At 42.0% G+C, this 20,096-nt stretch overlaps 1 protein-coding gene across 3 annotated transcripts in view; it reads left to right on the top strand.

Annotated features, from left to right (window-relative positions):
• The window catches only part of SHROOM1 (shroom family member 1), a 59,383-nt gene that overhangs the window by 36,310 nt on the left and 2,977 nt on the right, over positions 1–20,096 (top strand). For 2 of the 3 annotated variants that reach the window (XM_048491169.1, XM_048491170.1), the window contains 6 exons: positions 260–3,025; positions 10,349–10,416; positions 13,841–14,461; positions 16,120–16,710; positions 18,268–18,418; positions 19,178–19,450. In XM_048491169.1, the coding sequence (XP_048347126.1) occupies positions 398–3,025; positions 10,349–10,416; positions 13,841–14,461; positions 16,120–16,710; positions 18,268–18,418; positions 19,178–19,450 (4,332 nt within the window). In that variant the 5' untranslated portion in view covers positions 260–397. The remainder of the gene's footprint in view (positions 1–259; positions 3,026–10,348; positions 10,417–13,840; positions 14,462–16,119; positions 16,711–18,267; positions 18,419–19,177; positions 19,451–20,096) is intronic. The other variant, XM_048491171.1, reaches the window with a different exon arrangement.

Raw genomic sequence — 20,096 nt, 5'->3', positions numbered from 1 at the left:
TAGGAATATTCCCAAAGAAGAAACTCTACAATTTATCATGAAACAATAATTGTACCAAATCTCAAGGTAAATCAATACAAGGAAGAGCATTCTGGATTTTTTACTGTGATCTACAGTCTTTTGTTTATAATATATAATGCTGAATACAAACAGAACAAAAATCAATGCGCTGTATTATCTTGATGATGTTCCACAAAGTCTTGCAGTAGTAATGGATGGTCTTCACATGTGTCCTTAAATTGCATTCTCTCTTTTCCAGGATATCTCAGCTTGTGATGTATGGTGGTCAATGTGACAATATCTTCTGCAGAGGATGCTTATTCTCAATTGTAAGCAGGACATCTTAATTCTATGTCCAGTCCTTTCCTAAAGGACCTGATGACTCATAGTAGCAACAATGTCTTCTTGTGAGAATGAAATGACAAGATGGAACCTGAGGCACATTAGAAGAATAACAGAGTTCCTGGAGCCAGCAACCTCATCCAGCTATGCTACCAAGCTTTCTTCTGAGGCACCTATCAGCAGCATAGACCAGTGCTTACATATCCCAGGGAAAGCAGATTCTGCCTACAGTTCTTTTTCAGGTGGCTCCAATATTCCAGAGTGTCATATTCCATTGTGCTACAGTGACCATGACAATCTGCAATTAGAACAGCTTGCATATATGGACTCAGAATATGTAAGAGGTGTTTTTAACCCTTGTGCAGCATATTCTAATCTTAAACAGATATATCAAGACAAGCCTGTAGCAATGAACATGTACAACAATATGGACAATAGCAGCCCATGTGAAAGCACTGTTGTACCTGGGACATTATACAAACCACCATCACCTGTGGCCACGCTTCCATTTTGCCTTCCACACCCATCATTCCAACCAGCTCAAGCTGATAGTTGTAAAACTAACAGAAATACAGATCAAAGTAATTCAGGAATTTGCCTTGACAGCACCATTCAAGCAGAGGAAAGCAGTGACGATTCCAGCAAAACCCTCCCTTTTGACTCTTCCACAAAGTGTAAAGATGACTGCTGGCTCTCAAGATGTAAAAATCAAAGTCCAGGCCTAGAACTAGAAAACAGTGACATTTGGTATCTTACTAATCAACGCACCACAAGGAAAAATGAAACTACCATTCCTACTAAACATTATTTAAATTTTCAAGACTATATGGAATCTGGTTCTTTGGTCCACACACAGAAGGTTCATAATTCAGTCTACAATTATAAAATTCCTGAGGCACTGAACTCTAAGTTCTCTCCTTTGCCACATACCATTTGTAGTGCTGTTAATGATACACAAGAGAACAAACAGTCTCTTTATGCTTGTAGTGTACACAAACCAACCTTCACAGAAGCAGATCAGCCATGTACCATGTCAGTATCCAGTGAACCAGAAGGACAGTTTTGTGGTGATGAGCATTCAGGTTTGGATCAAGAGATCTGTGAAAACTACCCAAGCTTAAAGGTCACAGACAGGATTCTTCCAAGTGCAACCGCATGGGGGATAATTAATACTTATGAAGACAAGAGTCACTGTTTCAGCTCGAGAGAAGAAAACAGCAGGAGTGCTGGGCAGCCACTTCTAAAACAGCAAGATAGAAGGCAAAAGTCACCATCTCAGGGTGTGGACATCGCAGAAATTCATCATAGTGAAGTTTATGGTACAACCAAAACTATTTCTTATTGCAAGCATTATGAGGAGTCTGCATCCCAAATGCTCAATGGAGTTAAAAAAGCAAAGCAAAATGAAAATGACAGCCCTGACAGTCTTACAAAGCCCACGCAAGAGGAAATGCTGGCTTCTGTTCATTTGCCACAACAATTTTCTAAGGTTGAAAGTCAATGCCAGGATGACTCTGCAAATAGAAAGATAAACAGAAAAACAACTCCATTGCTCTATTATCTTTCTGGTGGGAAAAATACCAACATTTTGAGTAATCCAAATCAGCTACAAGAAGACTCTGCTATGAAATCTCCAAGGAGTGATCATTCAGTCTCTGCAGAACCAACAGAAATACCAAGGGACTGTAATAACTGTGTGAATGACATTGTTGCCAGCCAGAAGACAGAGCTAATTCTAGGGAGCCCAGCATCATCAGTGGACGAGAAGTTCCAGAATGACTATCGAGAAAAACTTAAAATAGCTCAAAGAAAAGTTTTGAGAGAAACCTCTTTCAAGAGAAAGGATTTACAGATGAGCTTACCCATTCGGCTGAAGCAGAAGCCTTCCTCGAGGCCGTCCATTCATCACCTCAGGTCTCTGTCATTATCCAGTACAAATGAGAACTGCAAATTGATTCCTCCCCACAAGCCACTGGAAAATATCAGTAAAGAGGAAGATCTCCCAAAACCACAAGCTAGTCGAATTGGGGGAAGGAAAAGGATCACCAGAGAACAAAAGAAGATCTCTTATTCTGAACCTGAGAAACTGAATCAACTGGATGACCAGAGAGATCACAGCACATTGTGGAGAAAGAAGAATGCAAGGTCCAGGTCTGATGAAATCAATGACCAAGACAATGTAATTGTCAATAATAAAGCTTTCGAAAATCAAAGCAGGGGTCTTTCCAAGGCGGAACTAAAGCAGATACAGCACAATGCACTTCTTCAATACATGGAACGCAAGATTGGACAATGGCCTGCTGCTGCCCATTCCAGTGCCCTGCAAAAGCCCCCTTTGCAAATGAGGCCTTCAAATTCAAAGAAGTTTTCAGAGGACAGCATTTCCAACCTCAGTAGCAGCAAAAAATCACAGAATGTTGATCATTCCTGTCAATTTCCTGATCTCGGGAGAAATCCAGAAACACCCCCTCTCATCTTTTCTACAACTTCTATAACTCCGGCTTCTGATAGTGCTATTGCCAGTTCTTCTGTGCCCAAAAAGAGTCATTGGAAAATGCAGTCCATTGCCAGTGAAGGAAGCTGTGTCAACAGATGTGCTTCAACTAAAAGTCTTTTTCACTCGGGTGCTTCTGCCTCCGGCAAAGGCCATGGGAGGTCAAAATCAACGCCTTCTCCTATGCAGGTAGTAAAAAACTTATTGAGCTATAATTTGCCCAATTGTGCCAAATTGTCAGAGGTTTTGATATACTTGTTTTATCCATAATTTATTTATTTTTAAATGTTTGTATATTTTATCTCCAGAAACATGTGTCCAGGGCAGTTAATAGTACAATAAAATAACAATTGAGCAATCCCATAACCAAATATTTGTAATAGCTGTAAAGCCTTAAATAGAATAGATCAGCACCTGAGTCTAAAATTATCATCAGTGTGAAACCAGAACAAAACTAAAAAAGAACCAATGAACAGGAGCAGTTAAAAGCTAGCTGAAATAAGAAAGCCTTGGCCAAAGTAGAAAGTTTTTTAGTGATGGTGCCATAAGCAAGGAGAGGTAAAATGCATTCCATATTGGGGCGGTGGGAGGAAACCAGTGAAAAAGTCCTACCCCTTGTGACCATCTTTATGCCTTTTGGCCCACCTTGTATAGAGCCTGAATATTTAGTAGTTTGGCCATGTGGGCCAAGATGGCCACATTCATGTCTGAAAGTCACTGGGCTGATTTTACTAGATAGGTTTCAGCACAACTTCTTGTGCAATTTGAATAGCCCAGAATGGGATATAATAATTTATCTGTCCTCATAAAGACACCTACAAATCTTTGTTTAACAGATGTTAAATGTTTCTCAGGAAGCAGGCTGGCCGAATGGGAGGGGGGCAATTCACATCCATGTGTGATGACATCACTTTCAGCACGATGCGATGTGGAAGCATAGACTTCACAGACGGAAGTCTGTTACACACTGTGTGTAACACAGTGTACATAGTGTGTAACAGACTTCCCTCTGTGATACACCTCTGAAGCTCCCAGCCACAGATGCAGTTGAAATGTTAGGAACAGACCACGGCCACACAGTCCGGAAAACCCACCACAACCAGTTGAATCCAGCCATGAAAGCCTTCGGCAATACAAAGCATATGAACATTGGACTTAAAACTCCTTCCTTTTGGCTCTACAATACCCATTCATTATTTCCATGTGAAGGAGAAGTGTGTATCTAACTTTCTCAATGAAACTGCTGGGACTCAATTATGCCTGGAAAATGGCCAAGATTTTTAAAGATGTCACATCCCACTCAGTTTTTCTTCCCCCATAATTTCATGCCATCAAATGGCAAAGTGATCAGCAATCTGTATATAGTTGCACATACTGAGTTTCTTCCAACAATTTATTTTTTACTGAGGCTAGAGCCTGGCCAAACATACAACACAATGATGTATAGGAATTTGGAGGTGGTGTAATGAGATATATTACTTCAGACTTTATGTCGCAAGAGTTGCATTTTTAATTCTCCCTCATTACTTCTTGCAAATTAAAAATTAGCACAAAAGGAAGAAAGGTTCTACCCCTGCCCTTTGTGTATTTTAGTAGTTTCCCATTTAAAAGAAAATTATTTATACCAGTATTAGGGAGCAGTGAACAATGTAATCTGCAGTCTAACAACTCAAAATTCTACCACACATGTCTAGACTGGGTCCTACCATTTTAACAAGGTAAGTATATAAAAGGCATTATAACAAATACTACACCTTGGCGTACATAAGCTCAATACTTGAGTCATAAACAAATTATTTACAATTGTGAGAATTGATTTATAATTGTGATAGTCCCAATCTTCATTTCTTCTAATGATAAATCCAGGGATATTTAAATCCAACAGGTAAAGCAACAAGAAGTTTATATAGAGGGTTTTTAAAGGCTTAGAGACTATAAAACCTCCAGATATGGTTTTATTTCATGTTCTTTGTCAAGCCAATCTGCAAAAATAAGTATAATATCATAAAATAAATAAATAACATCATAACATGTTTTAACTATATTTTTAATGCTCTCCCATGAAAACTTACTAAATTATGTCAATAGCCTGAAATAATATTTCAAATGCAGACACTTCTTCTATAAAAGTAAAAATATACAGTCAATATATCTCATCAGTAAACTTAGACCCCATTATCCATATACAAAAACCATAAGTGATATACAAATATAAGGAAGAGTAAACTTACAAAGACCTAAAACTGTTCTCTTCTGCTGACGCAGGTTCTATTCAGAGAGCAGAGTGAATTAACACAGCAGCAGTTAAGTCCTTTCAAGTTAATTGAACACAACTGTATTCACAGGAATGGTGAAAAGTCACTATTGGAATTCAGTCCTCCTGGAGTTGTAGTATTCAGTTCAAATATTAATCTTGTTTCTCTCTGTCTTAATTTTCTTTTAATATCCATAGCAGAGGCGTAGCTAGGAAAAACAGAGCCTGGGGCAAAATCTGACTTTTGTGGCGTGGCCCATATGGACGGCCACCCTCCCCCACTACGACCAAACAAAGTTTTTTGTACCAGGTCATCTCAAAGTCACCATCACATAAAACATGTCCCAACACACAAATCAGAAGACATCGAGGGCTCCCTCGTTTAAACAACATTGAAAGTGATGCTATTTTTTGAAGGGGGGGGATCCACCCTGAAACAGTATCACTTTTAATGTTGTTTAAACTAGAGAGCCCAGATTCTCCTTTTAAATCCACCCTAAAGGGAGACTCTGGGCTCTCTAGTTTAAACAGCATTGAAAGTGAAGCTGTTTTAGGGTAGATTCCCCACCCACCTTCCAAACAGCATCACTTTCAATGTTGGTTGTTGTGGGTTTTCCAGGCTGCATGGCCCTGATCTGGTAGATCTTGTTCCTGATGTTTTGCCTGCATCTGTGGCTGGCATCTTCGGAGCCGTATCACAGAGAGAAGTCTGTTACACACTGTGTCCAGACTTCTGTTATAACAGACTTCTCTCTGTGATACACCTCTGAAGATGCCAGCCACAGATGCAGGTGAAATGTCTATCACTTCCACCATAGTATATCTTAAAGAGTCAGGGAAATGGTTCTTTTCCATGAAATGATCCACCAGTGAAGCTCCTAGGACCTGGTTATGAATCCTTGAAATGTGTTCCAATATTCTGATTCTGATTTCTCTCAGGGCTTAGACTGCAAAAGAAAACAGAATGTGGTGATAATTCCAGTAGTAATACCTTGCTTAAACCAGTGGTTACAATGAGTGATTTTCTTTTTTCCTCTCACAGTCCACAAATATTTTTGGGCATCAGGGCAGAAATATGCACTTCTCAGTGCCAAAATTTGGAGGACAATGTCTGTTGATAATGCTAGGCAAACAGGATAAGGAAGACAAACAGAGGTAAAGGGGAAAGAAAAGGGAGGGAGGAAATTTGTTTCACTTCTTAGCTCAGGTTCTTAGAAACTATTTCTCTGATAAGAAAATACTTCTAATCTCCCTTGTTTTCAAGTATATCAGGGAAATGAAGTCAGTTCCTTATTCTCATGGGGGGGTTTTCCTCAGCCAAGCAGAGAAACTTGACTGCATGGCTTGTTCAACCCTTTGCTTTCCTAACTTTCTAGGGAGAATAAGCCATAGCTCAGTGGTAGATTAAGTTTCTTCTGTACTGCAGATCTACCATGTACATTTATTCATTGATTTATTATTTAAAACATTTATAAGCTTGCTTTCCTCCAGATAACTGGGTCCCAAGATGGGTAAAAATCACTAAAATTGCAGAACCTTGTCCTTAGTTTCTCCCGGCTTTTGCTAATAAAGATTCTAAGGTGACAGTTTTGGGAGACTTATGTCTCAATCCTTGGACCGCCACTGGCAGCCAGAACTTGCAACAGTGAGCTTCATAGACCACTGGTAGAGTTGCCAGGTCCCTGCTGCCAATTGGTAGGGGATGGGTGTGTGTGTGGGGGGGTGAGGGTTGCCAGATCCTAGAGATTTACAATGGTGCCTGGGGGAACAGGGACCACAGTAGGATGGATCCTGGGGGAACAAGGAAATCAGTGCAATAGAGCCAACTCTACAAAGCAGCCAGTTTCTCCAGGAGAACTGATCTCTGTAGTCTGAACTGTAATTCTGGGAGATCCCCAGGTCCTACCTGGAGGCTGGCATCTGTAAACAGTGGTCTGACTTGCAGTTTAATATATACTAGGCAGCTGATAAGAATACTCGAGACTAGAATACTTGAGACTCGTACAGCACTCTACACCATAACTTGGAGAACCTTGAGATATGTATTACTGCTACTGAACAGGAATAAACATCAGTTCTTCTATCTACTAGTATTTCTTCTGGCGTGCCAGCATTGCTTGCTTGTCAGTACTAGGGCTGGAATGGAAATATCTGGAGTCTAATCTAATCTCAACCATGGACAAGGCTTATTATTCAGTTTTACCTGAACATTTTTTAATCAGTAAATATTAATCCTCAATTCCAAAGGAGAGGCGATGCTGTCCCTTAACAGAAGGTCCTCTAGCCTCCCTGAAGCTCTCTGGGGGGCAGTCAGGTCTATGACTGGCAAAACACATAGAAGAAGAAGAAACATCATTTTTTATGCTCCACTTTTCTCAACCTTCAAGGAGTCTTTAAGCAGCTTACAAGCATCTTCTCTTCTCCTACCCACAACAGATACCTTGTGAGGTAGGTGGGTTGAGAATGTTTGGAGAGAACTGTGATTAGTCCAAGATCATCCAGCAGGCTTCATGTGTAGGAATGGGGAAACAAATCTGGCTGACCAGATTAGAGTTCACCGTTCATGTGGAGAAATGGGAAATCAAACTTGGTTCTCCAGATCAGAGTCCACTGCCCTTAACCACTACACTGAGTGGAAGAGAGAGAACCCATGTGCTGGGGCATGTTTCAGTTTCTGTTATGGTTTAACTTCTGGTTTGCCTTCCAAAGAGGGGAACCGCCTGGGTGGTTCCTTTCACAATAACCACACCGGACTCTTAGCTGGGATAAACATTTTGGCCATAGCCATTTTATTAACCAAACAAAACAGAAGCGTGCGGCGTATCATGGGTCTTGATCTGGCCTGTCTGCTTCCTAGAGAAGCTCCCCCGGGGGGATGCCCCGTGTCGGGCTTCGCTCAGCTGCGGGCTCTGCCGGGCGGACGCTCCTGGCCAGAGGTGTTTCCTGTTTGCCGGTTCAGCAGGGCGGTTGCCTCTTGCTGCCATCGGCACTTCCAGATCAATACCCATGTGCCACCACCAAAGGGCTATGACAGGAGACATACATTACCATAACCAAAACCGCTGGAGAGGTGGGCGGGCAACTTGTCGGCTGGCCAAAGCACATGGCCAGCACAAAGGAGGGCTGTCCCCTTTAAAGGTTCCTTCAGCCCTCCCCTTATGCGTGACGTCTGCCCTGGCCCAACATGGCCTGGGCTTCGCCTCCACCCTCAGTTGGGCAGAGGTGGTCACTTTTGGATCCACCCCCCCATCCCCAGAGGCAACCACAGCCAGTGGGTGATTCACAGCTGTCTTTGTTCCAGACATCTCCCAATCCTATTGCATTGATGATTGAATACCCCATTTTGTTGATTGTATTAATCCGCTCTTTGTCATCTGCCTTTATTCCCTGTGAGAAAGACAAGCTATAAATAGTATAAATAAATATATATTTAGGTGAATGGTACCAATATTTATCCAGTTTATTGTGGTGGCATTGACTATCCTGAGAAAGAAAACTGAACTATAAAATTGCTAATTGCTGCAGTGATCAGGAGCCAATGTCATACATGGTTATGCAGTGGAACCCAGGTTTCTTCTGCACACTGGAGCACAGTTATGCTTACTACAATATTAATTATGTCTTCTACTTGTAAGGCATAATAGATGTTATTGTGTGAATAGCTACCTTCATTCTGTATTTTTCATAGTCACAGCTGCCAGCTGGATAAAGGAAGAGAGAACTCAGCAGTGGCAACCTTGTGTCTGTTGTAATGTGTGATGCCTGTAAGATGTGTAAATTTATGAAGGGTTGTTCATGAAACATAAGTCTGAAAGTATGGATAGTCTGAGGAACTGTACATATGGATTAGACTATGGCCATTTCCACATGGTCAAAATATTCCGGGGTGAGCGAGAAAAATATCCCAGTTCAGCCATGAATTTTGCACGGCTCCCGGCACTTATGCGGTACCCCGCGATATTTCCCTTACCCCACAATATTCAAAAATTGCCAGTTTGGAGATTTTTTAAAAAGATCCCAGGGTGACCCCGCTGCCATGCAAATACCATGGGAGCAGACCCAGTATATTTTTCTCGCCTTGCCCCTTTCCTACTGGCGGGTGCGGGGAAGCCGCTCCCTTTGTCTTTAGAGCTGGCGAGGCATAGATCATGTAGGAAGGGGAAAGCGGAGGGGGGGGGATCCGTTCCCTCTGTCTTTGAAGCCGAGGCATGGATGATGTAGGAAGGGGAAACCTGGCCATGCGGAACAAACTGGAGTATTACCTCCCAGTTCTGCCTCAGCTCCTGGAAAGAAGCAGGCAGCTGTGCGGAGGCAGAAACTGGGATAAAATAGCCCCGGTATGTACGATCTTGGGTCTACCCTGGTGTAATTGTGCTGTGCCTATGTAAGAAACAGCCTATGTAAGAAATCCACTATTTATGTGGTCATTTGTGCAAGACCTCCATATTGTGAGGAAATGGCCAATGCCCAGTCTGTACAGATGCCCTCTGAGACTGGTGCTGTAGCATATACCTGAGACTGGTGCTGTAGCATATACCAGAGCCCCTAGAGGATGGGGCGGTATAAAAGTTTAATAAATAAAATAAATAAATAATAAATAAAGATGCAGAAAGCTACCTGGGAAACTTGATGGCCTTTTTCTCCCTGAGACATCCTTCTGCATGCTTCAAATAGCTTCAGAGTTTGCAAAGGTTAGGTATAGTACCTGACAGAGACAGCAGATTCTGTAGACCTTAATTGTTAAAACAGAAGCAGAATTTGCAGGGCTGGTTTATTCCATGCTAAAATAATGCAAATTAAACAAATGAATTGATCTGCATTTATTTTGCCTAATTTATTGTGTTAGTGATTGGAAGAATCAAGAAGTTATAAAGAGCACCAAGAGCCTACTCCTCACAGAAGTCTTTTTTCAGTCACCTCCTATTTTGTCTGATTCACCAGGCATTGTCCATTCACTATCCAGCCCCTTTTTTGCTGTCTTAAGAGCTAGGCTGCAGGGGCGGGGGAAAATGAAATCTGGGGATTCTCATAGGAAGTTGAGTTCTACTTGGAATATTACCAAACACACAGCCCAACATGAACTCTGATCCCACTATAGTCATCATGTAGAAGTCCCATTGAAGAGATAAGGAAGGAAGACTTCTTTTTTTCATTAGAGCTTTCCCATCTCTTCCCAGCAGGTTGCATGTGAGTAAAAAGTTAAAAGCAATGAATTTGTATGCAGAGATTCCTCATGATAAGTTTTATTCCTTTTCCAGGATATCTATAAATCTGCAGCCTGCCCATCATTGTCATCCCAGGCCCACAAATATCCCTCTCAGCCCATGTAAGTATTTAGTTGTATTTTTACTGCATTCTCTTTGGCTATCCCCAACCAAGGAAGAACTTAAGTTCTACTTGGCTTTCCACGGGTACAGCTGCTCTCTCCTCATAACAACTTCCATTATTAAAGTTGTATATTTTGATCATGAAAATTGTTTCTAGGAGGTCCCAGCTGTATTCAGCTAGGCCACTATCGAGTTTTCTGGATACATGTATCTTTCGGGGTGATTGGGGTGCAATGCATGGCAAAGGAATTATATGTATGACTAATTTTAAACTAACTGTAGTCCAAAAGATTTTCCAGACATTTTTCCAGACACATATATGAGCTTTCTGTGCGAAAGGAGAATACCATTGGCGTTCAACCCCTTGAATGAATTTTCAGCCCTCTAGCTCCACTTGGAGACTGCTTATGGTTTGCATGATGTATGAAATCCATTGGTTATGCTGTAATTTGTGTACAGGGTTGAATCCCACAAAGAGTTTCCAATGACAGGACTTCTGTCAGTGGAACATGACTTCCTTGCTGTTACCACACCCCCTCAAACACCTGAATATACATTCAGATTAACATAGGAATTAGCTTTCTTGTTTATGCAGGGTGAAGAAAAAACTGCAAACTTTTACCTAAAGAAATAACTGTGAATAGCATGCTTTAGCAGAAAAAAATATGTCAAGATGGTACTAAATCAAAACACAGAGACATGTCTTGTCCTAACACATACTACACCAGGGGTAGGGAACCTGCGGCTCTCCAGATGTTCAGGAACTACAATTCCCATCAGCCCCTACCAGCATGGCCAATTGGCCATGCTGACAGAGGCTGATGGGAATTGTAGTTCCTGAACATCTGGAGAGCCGCAGGTTCCCTACCCCTGTACTACACCAAACATTCAGAGGAGCTACTTCAATTTAGAGTAGGAGTTACACTTTGAGTTAAAAGTGTACATGTGGGAAAATGGAAAATAGGACAGAGAAGAAGTTAAATTAGTTGGGACTAGTGTTTCCAGCCTCCAGGGGGTAGCTGGAGATCTCCAGCTATTACAACTGATCTCCAGGTGACAGGGATCAGTTCACTGGGGGGAAATGACCACATTAGAAGGTCTGGCATTACACCCTATATTTTGACTTTTCCTGGACCCAGAAATGTGTGCAAACCCATGAAATGGCTGCTTGCAGAGGTGGGACAACTCCACATTGTAATTCAAAGGCACAGTCAGCAGTTCTCTTGACCATTATTTGAGATGAGAGCTCCACCATCTGATCTGCTAGAGAAACAGCACACACAATTTAGGGGAGACATGCAATCCCAATCAATAAAATGGAAGGTTTCTCTGTATTAGTCTAAAATATTTTTTTTACTATAGAAGGGAACACTTCTGGTTTGGCCCAGTAAAAATCAAGTCTTAAAAAAAACTAAATTCCATAAAACAGGAAAATAATTTGTAGGTAATTTTTTTATAGTCTACAGATAATACATTTTATTATTTTTCACTGATAGAGGAAGCCACAAATCAGACAAGAATAATTTCATCTGCTATCTTCATTTCCTGTATTTACTTCCCAGAATGAAGTTGCCCAGTGCTTTACAAAATCAACTGTAAATCACCACCTCATAAAACTGTGTAACAGCTCAGTCCAGAAAGCTGTAACGGCGAAGGAAAGCATCATTGATGCACAGTCTCCAGAGCTGGTGGGGTGGGCAAACATGGCAACACAGCCCTACTCCAGTCTGAAGACCTGATTCAGCCCCCCCCCCCTTTTTTTTCTGGGATTGGACTGCCTGATTTATTGGGTTTACCCTGTTAGATGCTTTGCACTGTTAGGTGCTTTTAAAAAGAGAGTTCTGCTACTCAATTATGTGCAGTTTAAATAGCAAATGAAGATGAGTGCTATTACAGTTTGCACAAAAATCCTAATGTCATGGGTATCAACTGTTTGCCTAAGCATAGTCAAGTGGGTTCATATGAAAGTACTTCTTTGAACTCAGCATGTGTTAATGTTCATGTGTCTTCCCCTTCCAACCATATCCTTGGACCTTGGGGTTAATTTAGAGTTGTCCTGAGTGACTGTCCACTCCCCTCCTAAATAAACATGCATCGTTTTTAATAAAGATCATTCACTTGTTGTCATGTATGGAGTTTGCTGGTCTGTAGATGCCCTCTCTTGAGGCAGTGCTTTTCTTGCAGATAATTTAGCTTTCTTAGTCTTCAAGCTATAAAATTGTGTTTTGGAAGAGTCGGATCTCTCCGCCCCCAGACACACACAAGCATTCCTTATACACCTCAGTAGAATTAGGTTGCAGAAGTATAATGGATGCCTGTTGTATAATAACAAGCACCACACTTACACATTCACACAGATATTCCACACTGTAAACTTTAACGGTTTATTTTTTCATGTTTACTCCTTTTGACATTGAGCCTGCTTCTGTCACAACCCTGTTTCTGGTTGTGTGGGAAAGGGACATACTTCTAACACTGGACAGTTTACCCACCAATGTAGTCACAGGCCTTAACTGCTTTATAGTCAAGCCACTTCAGTCACAAGCCTTTATTGGCATAAAATAAACATACAAAATCAGCATACAAAATTTGCCCATTATTGCTCACAATTATAGACACTGGTACTAAAATACTAAATACTAAAATATATACATGGTCCTTCTGTAACTATAGGACATTCCTTCAGCTAAGTTAACTCACTTAAACGTCATCGGATACTGACAGAAGCTAGCAAAATTACTGCTGGCTATATGTGGTCATAATACATAGACATTGACATAATACATAATAGTCAAGCCACTTATGGAGAGCAACATTATATGTTACATATAGATCTGTGATTGTTCTGCAGGGGAAAGAAATGGAAGGGACCTCAGAATGAACATAGCTGAAAGGGAGTGTGCGTGAATCTTTTTTACATGTTAAAAGCAGCTAGGGTAGTGTTTTTGAACAGTTAAACAATAAAAGGTAGTAACACATTAACACTGGCGTAATGCCAATGGGCCAGGGAGGTGCAAAGCCCTGCGTGGCACCGTGGCAGGGGCTTTCTGGGGTGTTGCAGGGCGGAGCCAGGCAGTGCTGCGGCAGGGGCACAGGGTGTGTGTGTGCCCCAGGCACAGTTCCCCCTCGCTCCACCCCTGCGCATCAAACATCTTGACTCCCTCAAGCAGTACTCCTTAATCTGATCTATCTGTGACTGCTTTAACTAATAAAATAAAATCAGGAAGTCATGTTTAAATCACGAAATGGAGTGCAGTTCAGCAGTATTATTGCTATGAAATGTCTGCTTATTTTATATTTATGTTAAAGTGTTATCATAATGAATGAGGAAATGGTGATTGTCTAAGCTGACATATGATTTGAAACTAACTTCAGTGCCCCACCAAAGGAGGAACTAGAAACTGATCCACCTGTTTGTTTCAGGATTACAAAACAAAATACTGATACATCTGGAAGGAGAGGGAGATCTATGGAGGAAACTGGAAGCTCAGAAATGGTCAGATTATCACCATTGAGTCAAAGTACGGATCATCTTCACCATCTGAAAAATTTGCAGCCTTCCTCTGGGCAGATGCCAGACAAAAACTTTCAAAGGCCAAATCATCAAAGCAGTGCTCTGCAAAACTGTGATCCTACATCTGGACCTTTGTTCAGACCATCGTATCCCGATGCAGGTCTAAGGGTGTCAGATTCAATGGTCCAGGCACTTGAGCAGCCTTCTAGTACAAATAAACAGAGCAACACTTTCATAAGTCTAGGTAGTCCATCCTTCTGCCATGTACCCCCACTTTCTGTGGGTAGGTCGCAGACTCAGAGTGTACCTTTGGAATTTCTGGATTCTTCACCGGCTCCTTTGGCTGAGATGGACAATTGTGTTTTTAATGACTCTTTGGTCAGTGGCTCAGAAAAGGCCTCAACCCTTTCCTTCCCCTATAGACAAAGTAAGAATTCCATTCCAGACAGAATACAACCAGATCCTGTCTTGACTGTATCAGCTTCACAGGTTTATCTGGAAGGAAGGCAAATCAAAGAATGTAATGCCAGGTAACTATTTTATTTCTGCTTGGAGCAATTATTTTCTTTAATAATGTGTACAAGCATGTCTCCAGATACATCACAGGTTTAAAAGTCAGTAAAAATATAAAAGGTAGTAAACCTCTAAATACCAGTTTCTGGAGGCGACTTTATGCCCTACCCTCTTGGCCCTCCAGGGCAAATGGTTGGTCACTGAAACAGGCTGTTGGACCACTGATCTGATCTAGTAGGGCTTTTTGACATTATTATGTCACCTTTCAGAAGAGTAATTTTTTGTGAAAGAAAGGTAGTACTGTCAATATTTATTTATTTATTTATTTATTTATTTATTTATTTATTTATTTATATCCCGCCCTATCCCCACAGGGCTCAGTATTACATATAAAGTATTATGTTCTCAAACGGAATTTTATCTGAGAAAGTATATATTTTAGTCTTTGTTAAAGAGAAACAGAATGCCATTAGTTATGGGTTAGATTCAAAGAACTATTAATCTTGCTCTTCGCGTGTCCCCTGCACCACTTGAGAAGCTGTTTTTGAAGGCTAAAGGACCCTCCAGAATGGTGTGGGATGTGGTGGGGGTAATGGGATATGACTCTAGTGGAAATTTGCAGAATTCTGTTCATAAAAGGGCCCCCTTGGGTTCATCCCTTTGCCCATCCCATTGTGTCCTAATTGTACTTTAAGTAGTAATGATCTGCAATAAAATCTCTAGTAACATTAATTAAAATCAGGGGTTTTTTTAGCTATATTTCTATTCAAATAATTTCTGGGTTTTGGAAGGGAGGGAATGTTGATATAAACTGATAGAGATTTATGAAGCACATTTTGATACAAGCTGATAAAGCACATTTTGTCCCATTTTTTAAATGATAGAAGATACAGCGTGGTTACATGATAGACTTAAGGTGGCTTAATAATTTCCTCTCCCAAAGAAACTCAGACAGTACAATTCGATGGGATCCCTAGCTGAATTCTCACCAGTCTCTCTAAACAAAGGCTTGGCCCCTACCAAAATGTTTAGCTGATGGAAGGACTTCTGTCCATGAAGCATGATTACCTTGTCATCCTCTTTCTGCTGCAGCCCAAACTGCCCCCCAAAATGCTGCTTGAACAGCATGAGGGGGAGCCAGAGGTCTGTAGCTAGAGAGGAAGAGAGGAAAATCATCTTCCTTACATCAGTTAAAATCCTCAGAGGGATCCAACCTCATAAATCCCATTTGCAGGAATCATGACTGATCTAAGCTTGCAGTGTTATATCTTTGTTTTGCTTTGTAATATTTGCCAGAAATTCAGAAGGCATGCTTGTAAAAAACAAAATATTTGCAGGAAAACAAATGGCAGGATTTCAGAAGAAGCATTTTAGGAAACCAATTTCATGTTCTGTATAATCAGAGTTGTGTCAACATAGTCCAATATTAGAAGTTTGCTTTTGTATGGAACATCTTTGTTGTAAATTCATTCATTGGAATGCATACCGGGGCAGCTGAATTATCCTAGCAAATGCTTGATTCACAGGGATTCACGGAAGGGAAAAACTTTCACCGCTTATCTCATTATGAGGAATGTTTTGTCAGTTCTGAGCATGGGGTCAAAAGGCACAGCAGCAGAGGTGGTAAAAAGATGCTAGCTCTGTATAATTGTATGTAACTGGTTTGTTCTTCTAGCTTTTATGTTGCAAAGAAAGAAAAATCTGGTCTTGGAAGCAGAAATGGAAATAGCGAGGGAAATATTTCTGGTGAGAATTCACATTGTACAGAGATGGCTCCTGAATTTTCTGCTTTCATCCTCAAAGAAAGGATTAATAAAGAGTCTCAACTAAAGAAAGAAAGAAGTAACCAACCTCAAATGTCTAATGCATCAGAAAGAATACAGTGGCAACAGTTACAGGTGACCGATAGAAGAACAGGATATTGCTCAGAGAATACGACATACTGTACAACTATATTGGATAGCCAAGGAGATAAAAGTACTGAACATCCATCAGCAAATGTGAATCAAAGTGAACATGATCATGCCTTTCAAGAGCATGACACAGAATTGTCAACAGAACAGTTAACATCTCAAGAAGGCCTGAAGTGTGAAAACCTCACTGTTGAGATTATTGCCAAAAACAAACCTCTGGTTGATATCCTCAGGCCTCATCCAATTAAGAAGACTGCTTTAGACCTCATGGAAGGCCTTTTTCCTGGGAACATTTTAGTGTCTGATGGATCCTTTAGAATAAAGAGGAGAAATCAGTCTGTTCAAGAAAATGAGTAAGTTTATGATGCACAGAGGCTTTGCTAGCATACTTTGGTAGACAAAGATATATGTTGCTTTTTGGTATCAGCAGCCATATAGAACATTTATACATTGTGAGGAGGGGGCAGCATAAATCCAGTTACATGATTTTGCCAGCAGCAATAAAGAAAACCTGTAGGATCGCCAGAAGTTGGAACTGACTTAAAACAATTTAATAAACATACACATTTCTCCAAAGTGTCATGAGATATGCCCTGATCTGGATAGCCCAATCTTGTAAATTTTTGCATCAAAGCACTACTTAGTATTTGGATGGGAGACCAGCAAGGAAGTATAGGGTCAGTGTGCAGAGCCAGGCAATGGATAACCACTTCTGTTCATCTCTTGCCTTGAAAACAGTGTGGGGTCACCATAAGCCAGGGGTCAGCAACGTTTACACCCAAAGAGCCATTTGGACCCATTTTCCACGGCCCCGAAAATCTACCGAGCCAGAGAGGCAGCTCCGCACAGAGCCGCCTCCAGTTTGGCGCCTCCACTCACCTTTCCTTCCAGCACTGGGAGGCGGATGCACCAGGCAGAGGGGGCGATGGCAGCTGTGGCCTGCCTGGTGCCGCTGCCTCTCGCGCTGCGGGAGGCAGTGGCACTAGGCAGGGAAACCCTCTCTGCCCGCCTGCTCCGTGGGGCAGAGGGGGCGACGGCGGCTGCGGTCTGCCTGGTGTCGCCACCTCTCGGGCTGCAGGAAGCAGCAGCTCTGGGCAGAGGGGGGGATGATGTCTGCGGTCTGCCTGGTGCCACTGTCTCTCGTGCTGCAGGAGGCAGGGATGCCAGGCAGGGAAACCCCCTCTGCCCGCCAGTCCACTGCCTCTTGCGCTGTGGTAGGCAGCGGCGCTGGGCAGGGAAACCCCCTCTACCCAACGGAGCAGGCAGCTGCCTGCTCTGTTGGGCAGAAGGGGGATGGCAGAAGGGGGATGGCGGCTGCTCTGGAGGGACACGCCCACGCTACCCTCTGACTTCCAGGCCACTCAGAGCCACAATATAACACTGAAAGAGCCACATGCGGCTCCGGAGCTGCAGGTTGCAGACCCCTGCCATAAGCCATCTGAGACTTTATGGCACTTTCCACTTCATGAGGTACATGGCCCATACTCTGCGGTGGCACTCTCCCAATAATAGCCCCACTGAAAACAAATACATTCTCCAACTAATTGTTTTGGTATGTTCTTTACAACCCCTCAATTACTAAAAAATCTAGGGATATTGTAAAGGATTTAGTTTCCCTACAGAAGGAAATACTACTTTTTACAGTTTGTTGTTGACTTGTAGCCCTCATTGTCACACCATGCGCTGATGGCCACTGGTTTAGATTGATTTAAAATGAGTGGGGCAGTTGTCAAGCTCTATATTTTAAACAATTTGAGAACAACGCTTCTTGGGAAGAAAAAGTAGTCTTGATGGGTTTAAAATGATTCTTCTAACAAACAATCAATAGAATTTCTAACAGTAAGGTCTGTGTTAATGAATTTCATTCTGATAATGAAATACTGATCATATCATTATTTTCTGTTTCACAGCCAAAGAACCAGTGATAGATCCTCAGACCTATCTCATGAAACTGGATATTTTCTTGTACAGAGAGTAGACGATCCCACATCACATATAAATCAAATCCTGAGTAGCAGCAGAGAGTGTCTTGACGATCCAGAAAACATCATATCCAAGAAAGTAGGTGGATGAATGAGAAGAGAAAAGCTATGACATGATCCAGGCAAAAGTTTGCCCATTTAAGTTCATTTGATTTCAATGGAAGATTTAAACTATGTGCTGAGATCTCTCCAAATGAAATCAAGTGCTTTTGGTCAGCCCCATCCAGAGTCCATGGCGGGACGCAGCACCACTACCGCACCACCCTGCCACTTCCAGAGGACTTTCAGCTGGCATGAGGAGGCAGGAAAAACAGGAAACCTCCATGGCTGGCTGAAAGCCCTCCAGGGGCTGAATGGACTTTCATGTGGCATAAGTTCAAAACACCGCCCGCAGTCCCCGTGGCCCAAAGCCAGAGTGGAAGCCAGCTATTGTTAGCTCCTCCCCAAGAATGCTCCAGCCCACACCCCCAAGTAGGTGTCCAATTGGACATCAAAGCAAGGTGGAACACCAGCCTCCTTTCTGGATTGGTTGTGGCAGAGATCTGTGGTGCCCGCCCACCTCCCAGATTGCCCACCCTGCTGGCATATTTGCCAAATGCGCCAGCAGGTGGGCATACACACCAGCACAATTTCGCATTGGCTCCAAAGAGCCATCCCCACCTTGGGTTGAGGCTGTAAAATGTGCTTCATTTGGTATATTGCTGCCCTATTTCTCAATGGTCTCTTCTACATAGTCAATATTTAAAAGTCACTACCTTAGGGCTCCTTTCGTATTGCCCCTAGTAGTCCAAGGACCATCTTGCCTAATTCATTTTCTCAACAACTTCTTTCTTTGCAGAAAGAACTTATTTCCAACATCCAACTGAAGCTGCAGACTCTGTGGGATGAGAAGGAGCTTATCCAGTGTGAAGCCAAGGAGTATGCTGCTCAGGGTAAGGAGCTGGAGTCCCTGGTGCAAGATCTGTGCAAACCCAATGAATATGAGCGATATATGATGTTCATTGGAGATCTGGAGAAGGTTGTGAGCCTGCTGCTCTGCCTGTCTAGCCGCCTTGCTCGGGTCCAGAATGCCATGGAGAACATTGATGAAAATACAGATGCTGAAGAAAAAGTAAGTCATGCGAGGAAGGAGTTAACTCAGAATCTTTTACCTTACCATGAAATCTTTCAAGATAGATTGCAATGTGATTTTTCTATTTCTAGACTTCCATCGGCATAGTTCTCTGAATCTGAAATACTCCACATATTTTACTATTTGTGAATGTTTAAAATCTATTCTAAGGGTCCAGATTCCCTGTATGATGGTATCCGTCGTCCAGTACACACACAGCCTTGAAAACATCGTAACTGACGTAATATAGCTTACCCCAACCTCTGCTACTATCATCTAAAGGATAATAGTCATACTGGTGACATTGGTATGAGAGGCCATTGTGTTACTGGCCCCCAAAGCAAGTAGTGCAGATAACAGATAGCTGCCTTACAGAAGCTTACATATTGCTGAAGGCAATATATGTGATAGACCTTTTGTGTGCCGGAATCTGTAACACTCTCAGCCCAAATTTTATTATCACTTAGGACCAAAGTAGATAAAGATACATGGGAACATTCCCCTCATCCTGTGAAATCAGCTGGAGAGTGGAGAATAGCCTACTACTTTCTCTTTTGGTCATTTCCTATGCAAAAGTGGATAAAAACATCTAGAGTCACAATTTTTAGTAGAAAAGCAGCAAGGCAAAAAAGGTTGAGTAGCCTCT

The sequence above is a fragment of the Sphaerodactylus townsendi genome, linkage group LG03, assembly GCF_021028975.2.
Source record: "Sphaerodactylus townsendi isolate TG3544 linkage group LG03, MPM_Stown_v2.3, whole genome shotgun sequence".
NCBI lineage: Eukaryota > Metazoa > Chordata > Lepidosauria > Squamata > Sphaerodactylidae > Sphaerodactylus > Sphaerodactylus townsendi.
Note: the sequence above shows the minus strand (reverse complement) of the source record. Positions and strands in the feature narration are given on the sequence as shown.